At 39.5% G+C, this 6372-nt stretch overlaps 1 protein-coding gene across 1 annotated transcript; it reads left to right on the plus strand.

The window, feature by feature from the left end:
* Positions 1-5323: 5323 nt before the first annotated feature.
* On the plus strand, positions 5324-6070 carry LOC132034964 (uncharacterized). The gene is made up of 2 exons (XM_059425288.1): positions 5324-5442; positions 5536-6070. The coding sequence occupies exons 1-2, from the start codon at positions 5324-5326 to the stop codon at positions 6068-6070; spliced, it is 654 nt and encodes a 217-aa protein (XP_059281271.1).
* Positions 6071-6372: the final 302 nt, after the last annotated feature.

The raw sequence follows: 6372 nt of genomic DNA on the forward strand, positions 1-6372 counted from the left end.
CTTACCGATTTAAATTCAATAAAATTTCGTTATCTACAAATGCCCCCTACTTCAAGACTTATCGAGATATAGACTTGTCGATCCTCAAAAGATCAGTCTTGAAGTATTATTGAAGCGTAATTCGAAATTCGGGTCAAATTTAAACTGAGAATTATCCATGCAATATATTACCACATATTGACAGTGCAAACGGCTTAATGACCATTTGTCATGAATAAAGACAAGGTTATGCACACGTTTGGCAATCATTTTTTTTTTTAACATTCCTTATTTCATTGTAATCATGCTGCATGAATTACATCTAAATCTTGCATCCTCCACGAGGCCCATATGTAATTAATTTAGGTCGGCAATTGCACTCCTAATTGCTCTATAACTCAAATTGTAGGAGACAATTTTAATTGGCGACCACGTACCAATATTGCCGTTTGCGACCTTGATTCGTGTAGGAGACATATTTTTGGTAGACGCCTTTTGAGGTCTATAAATACCTGTTTGCTCCTCATTGTTTTACCATAAAAAAAAATTGCTTGTGCTCCTCCGCAATAAGTTTAGAACCCGACTTGCAAGCATCAAAGGTTCGAGGTAATTTCTTTTCTTTCATTTTGCGTTTTTCTTTTATCGTCTTTCTCCTTCCCTCTTATTTTTTTGTCTAAGCGACAATGATGAGTTCTTGTTCAAGAGAATGACCCATGCATGAAGAAGGTAATATTGAGGCGCAAAGGGATGGATTCTCGTCCCCGCCTTAAGAACGGTAAGGTAATCTTATGGCGCAAAGGGATGGATACTCGTCCCCGCCCTAAAAACGATAAGGTAATCTTACGACGCACAGGGATGGATACTCGTCCCCGCCCTAAAAACGGTAAGGTAATCTTACGACGCAAAGGGATGGACACTCGTCCCCGCCTTAAGAATGGTAAGGTAATCTTACGGCGTAAAGGGATGGACACTCGTCCCCTCCTTAAGAACGGTAAGGTAATCTTACGGCGCACATGGATGGATACTCGCCCCCGCCCTAAGAACGGTAAGGTAATCTTACGGCGTAAAGGGATGGACACTCGCCCCCGCCCTAAGAATGGTAAGGTAATCTTACGGCGCAAAGGGATGGATACTTGTCCCCGCCTTAAGAATTTAGGGAGTTCATATGTCAAGGTCTTTGTACCTATGGATATACGTCCAAGTACGCTACTAATAACTAACGTCCTTTGCGGCTTGAAGAGATGGTTTACTTCAGACACTACGCTTCCCCATCCACCAAACTCGGGTATCTCGTAGTTGGTGAAGATGGCGCGGAGAAAACTAGATTCTTGATTAATACCATAATAGGCAGGCGATATGCGAGTCCGTGGCCTTCTTTGAGGAATCCGCGGCCATATGCCCGATTGGACATCGGAGAAAACCCAAAATTCTAATCGATCGTCAGATATGGTCACTCCAAGCACAGAAACCATCATCGTACCAACATTGCGTCCGCGCTACCGTGCTTAGCTCGTCGTATAATTCAAGGAGAGATACGCTGGGAAGACACGCCGTGACGATTGAGGAGAGTATCGTCACATTCAGGGTATTAGGAATGGTCGAAGATATACTTGGGAGGATTCAAGAAATCTTGGGTACGGCTCGAGGATTTACGATGCGGTTTACGCTTCACTTTTACTTACGATCGCAATTCGGATATTCTGCAAGCATTCTGTGAAGCTTGGTGCCCAAAGACGAATACCTTCCTTACGTGTTGGTGAATTATCCATTTCCCTTTGGGACTTACATGTTCTTGGAGGCTTACCTATTTGGGGTTCTCTTTATGAAGAAGTGGTTCTGAGGCCAAGGAACTTACGAGTTAGACAATGAAGAACAAGATATGTTTCTCGAGCTTGTGAATATTTGTTCGCGACCTTCCGTCATCTCGGTGTTGACCAAAGTCTCGTTGAGCAAGCTGGATAAAATTTTGGTGTAAGAAACCTTTAAGGTATGAACTGCTCCACCAAGGAAGGAAAAAGAAATCTGCTCGTCTCAAGTCGACACATAATCCTACTGGGACTTTACCCGATACGACAACATGGTCAAACACGGAAGACGCGATATTTTTCAAGCTTGGGGTGACGTATGACAAAAGAGACGATACATATTTGGCAGCTTTCTTGTCCTGTTGGTTGTGCGCTTTCGTCTTCCCAAATAAGAAAGGTGATTTCATTCGTCCAGGGACTTTCAAGATGGCAAGCATGATGGCGAGTGGACGGAAGATTGGCCTTGCTATTCTAGTTTTGGCAAGTATCTAAAATGGCTTGAATAAGATTTCATCTTCCTCGCAACTTGATCAAATTAAAGTTTGCTTTCCTATTCATTATGTTTATGGGCGGCTTGCCCGTTATTTTAAAACTCATTATCCACTTACCCATGGACCATCTATTCCCGAAGGTGGCTACTCGGGGGAAGGTGGTGCGAAATATTTTTGACAAAAGTGACGCGAGAAGACGCATTCATATTGGGGAAAGCGCGATTTGGACATCAATCATGCTAAATAACTCTCACCCTTACTATTATGTAGATGGTGGTAGAGCGCGAGTTTGGAGTCAAGTTATTTTATGAATATCCGTTTTAACTATCTCCTGCGAGGTGCGATAATTCATTCATCATTGAGCCATATAGTCCACATCGCTTCGGTCGTCAATTTGGGTTTATCAAAACAAGCACTGGTATTTTGGGGAATGACGTCCGCGATGTATCTTTAGACGAAGGGCTTATGTTTTGGAGGATTTGCACGATGGATCGATCTATGTCACGAAGCGAGTTTTCCTTGATCACTTCCGATGTAAAGAAACTCTCTTCGGTGACTACCGGACACTGGTGGAAGAAGACGCGGGGATTTCCTTGACAAACACACGGACTTTAATGAATATTGTCGGGCCAATTGTTACACTCTCGGAAGAATCGGATAGTATGTGCAAATGAAGTCCCAATCTTAACATCCTTGTGCTTGAATGCTAAGTTATGCGAGGGCGGCACCAAGGAAAGGAAGCTGATTGCCTTCAAACGTTTTAGGAGAAGAGGTGCCTGCTTTCGAAAGTCGTCTATTCTTCCAAAAGACTATCGAAAGGGAGCGAGAGTAGCAATGGAGATCGTAACTTTAAGAGAGTGAAAGCACGTCAGCGATTTGGAAGATACTAAAACTCCCTGTGGTTGAAATCTCCAACGACATTGGTAGCCATGAAGACTATGACTCACTAGTAAAGAGGGTATGATAAAATAAACTTTTAGTTACCGGTATACCTCGATGACCTTTACTAACAATTCGTCTTTCTTGTGTGTCAAGTGGTCTCAGAGTATTGCAACAAGAAGGGTCACAAGATAGTCTTTGAGTCTATATCTGGTCCGGACTTAATGCAACCAGGGGCGGAGCTACAGTGATATAGGGGGGTTCGGCCGAACCCAGTAACTTTTTCGTAGACCCTGTATTTGTACTAGAAAAATTAGTAAATATAGATAATATTTACTTGCGAACCCCAATACATAAGTAAAAAATGGTTCGGTGGTACAGGCGATTACTAATGACGCTATCCCAGCTCGTGATGCGAGGTTCGAATCCCGCCAGCTGCTTTCTTTTTTTTTGTTTTCTTTGGTATAAAGCAACATTTCCTTTTATAATTCTTTTTAAAATTAGAAAAAAATTAAACAATTGAACCGTGCAATTTTTCCATTGGGATTTGGGGGTACAAAATATAAAATTAACAATCCAAACCCAAAAGCAAAAAGGCAAACGAAGCAGCTTTTTCCATTGGGATTTGGGGGTACAAAATTTAAAATTAACAAATCTAACCCCAAAAGCAAAAAACCAAACGACTTGTACACAGTAGCTACCATTCTTTTTCATCTTTCTCTTTCACAACAAAGCCAAATCAAAAATAAATTTTCAAAAAATCTGGGGTTTTAACTTTTTGCTTGGAAGCACACCAAATCACCACTTCGTTGCCCCCCGGAGAACGGGACGCCGACGGGCCTCCGATTGGCGGGCCAGTATGTACAAGATAATGAGATATTCTTTCTTTTATGCTTCCTTCCCCCTTTCTTCTTCCTCGTTTGTTTTCTTTCTAATATTCGAATTGATTTTTAATCTTTGATTCTAAAATTTGTCCCCCAACTTTGACCTTATGTTTATGAAATTTTCCTGTTTTGCTTCCCAAATTTCAATACCAAAATCCCCGACAAGCCGACAAGTATGTGGTCCTTTTCTTATTTCTAATTTTTATATAGAGTGCAATATGTTTCTCTTTAAATATGAGACTACACAGTATACAAGCTTAAGATATTTTTTGCAAAATAAATTACTTTAAGATTGTGAACTATTATTAATTAAAGAAGTGCAAATGCTGTTTTTAGATGAGTCTACACTAAGATTATTTGATTGTTAAATGTTAATAGCCTTTAAAAGCTATTGTGAACTGTAGTTATATATTGCTTTTGTATGCTCTCAAAATTTGAAGTGTAATTTGTGTTTTCTTGACTTTTAGGATCTTTAAGAAAAAGTCAAGATGATCACGCCCTAGCCTTCGAAGCCTCAGCTCCGCTGAAAATACTACTCCTATCTATCCTTTGCCAAGTTCTCATTTGCCAAGTTCTTCGTCTTTGTCAATCTTTTCAATGCATCGGATAATGACAAAGTGTTGGGCGATTTGGATCTTAAATCGGATCCTGGCGAAAGAAAACAAATGTCGAAATTTCTCCTTATATACGTGACCGAGTGAGGAGATATTACATACTAAAGAAACCTTGTCAGCTTTGAAGAATTTGAATTTCCAAGTAGAGATATTGGAGGAGAATTGCGTCGTTTTAATCTAGATTGGTTTGACGATCCATATTCTCAATGGTTAGAATATAGTGTTAAAAAGATGCGACATTTTGCTTATGTTGTTACTTGTTTAAAAATGAGCTTGGAGGATATGGAAAAAAAGTAAGTGATGCTTTCACAACGAAAGGTTTTCGAAGTTGGAATAAAGGTATAGAAAGGCTTAAAAGCATGTGGGTGAAGTGAATAGTGTTCATGCTCGATGTTTCATGATGATGCTAGATTTAATGAATCAAGAACAATCTAATCTAACCGTTTGACAAGCCTTTCGAGAAATTTAAAGGTGATTATCGGGTTCGCTTGAATGCTTCGGTTGATGTGATAAGGTATCTTTTAAAAGAAGGAATGCCTTTCCGGGGGTCCTGATGAGTGTGTAAGCTTCTACAAGAAGGGGTCATTTTCTAGATCTCTTAAAGTGGTATGCGGATAAGAAGGAAGATGTGAAAAATGTGGTACTAGAAAAAGCTCCAAAAAAATAACACCATGACTTCTCGAATGTCAAAAGACATTGTGAATTCTTGTGCAAATGAAACGGTGAATGCAATTATTGAAGACTTGAACGGAGATTACTTTGGGATATTGGTTGATGAGTCCCTAAGGATGTTTCTCATAAGGAACAAATGGCTCTTGTCTTGAGATATGTAAGCAAAGGAGGGTAAAGTTATTGAGCGATTTCTTGGTCTTGTTCGTGAAAGATACATGCCAAAAGTCATTGAAAGAAGCGATCTATTCTTTGCTTTTAGACCATTCTTTGGTCGATCTCAAATACGGGGACAAGGTTATGATGGAGCTAGTAACATGCAAGGAGAAATTAATGGTCTTAAAACTCTTATTCTGAAAGATAATTCTTCGGCATATTGCGTACATTGCTTTGCTCATCAATTGCAATTGACTCTTGTAGCCGTTGCAAAAAAACATCATGATGTGAATAATTTTTTTGACATTCTTGCCAATGTTTTAAATATCGTTGGAGGTTCTTTTAAGCGTAGGGAGATGCTTCGAGATGATCAATTTGAAAAATTAGAGGAATTACTAGTGCTCGGTGAAGTTCATACGGGAAGTGGATTAAATCAAGAACTTGGACTTCAAAGGCCTGGTGATACCCGTTGGGGATCTCATTTTAAGACGGTACGTAACTTCATTTCCTTATTCTCATCAATTGTGCATGTACTTGGAGTTCTTGCAAATGAGGGTGCAAATTATCATGAGAAAGCAAAGGCAAAAGTCTAGTGGAAGAACATTAGATCTTATGAGTTTATCTACATGTTGTATTTGATGTTGAAAATTTTGGCGATTACATATGATTTGAATATGGCTTTGCAACGAAAAGATCAAGATATTGTTAGTGCTATGAAGCTTGTTGATTTCACCAAAAGAAAATTGCAATCGATGAGGGAATCGAATGGAATTCTTTGGTAGAGAACGTCTCCTTATTTTGTGAAAAAAGAATGGTATTATGATCCTGAAATGGATGAGAAGTATGGTCTTGGAAGAGTCGAAGCGTAAAAGCTCAAGTGTTATCTATTCTTATC

Source organism: Lycium ferocissimum, chromosome 10 (genome assembly GCF_029784015.1).
Source record: "Lycium ferocissimum isolate CSIRO_LF1 chromosome 10, AGI_CSIRO_Lferr_CH_V1, whole genome shotgun sequence".
NCBI lineage: Eukaryota > Viridiplantae > Streptophyta > Magnoliopsida > Solanales > Solanaceae > Lycium > Lycium ferocissimum.

Coding starts and splice junctions, on each gene's coding strand:
- LOC132034964 (XM_059425288.1), top strand. CDS start 5,324: ATGACTTCTCGAATGTCAAAAGACATTGTGAATTCTTGTGCAAATGAA. Junction 5,443..5,535: donor GTTGATGAGTCCCTAAGGAT/GTTTCTCATAAG, acceptor TGTTCGTGAAAG/ATACATGCCAAAAGTCATTG.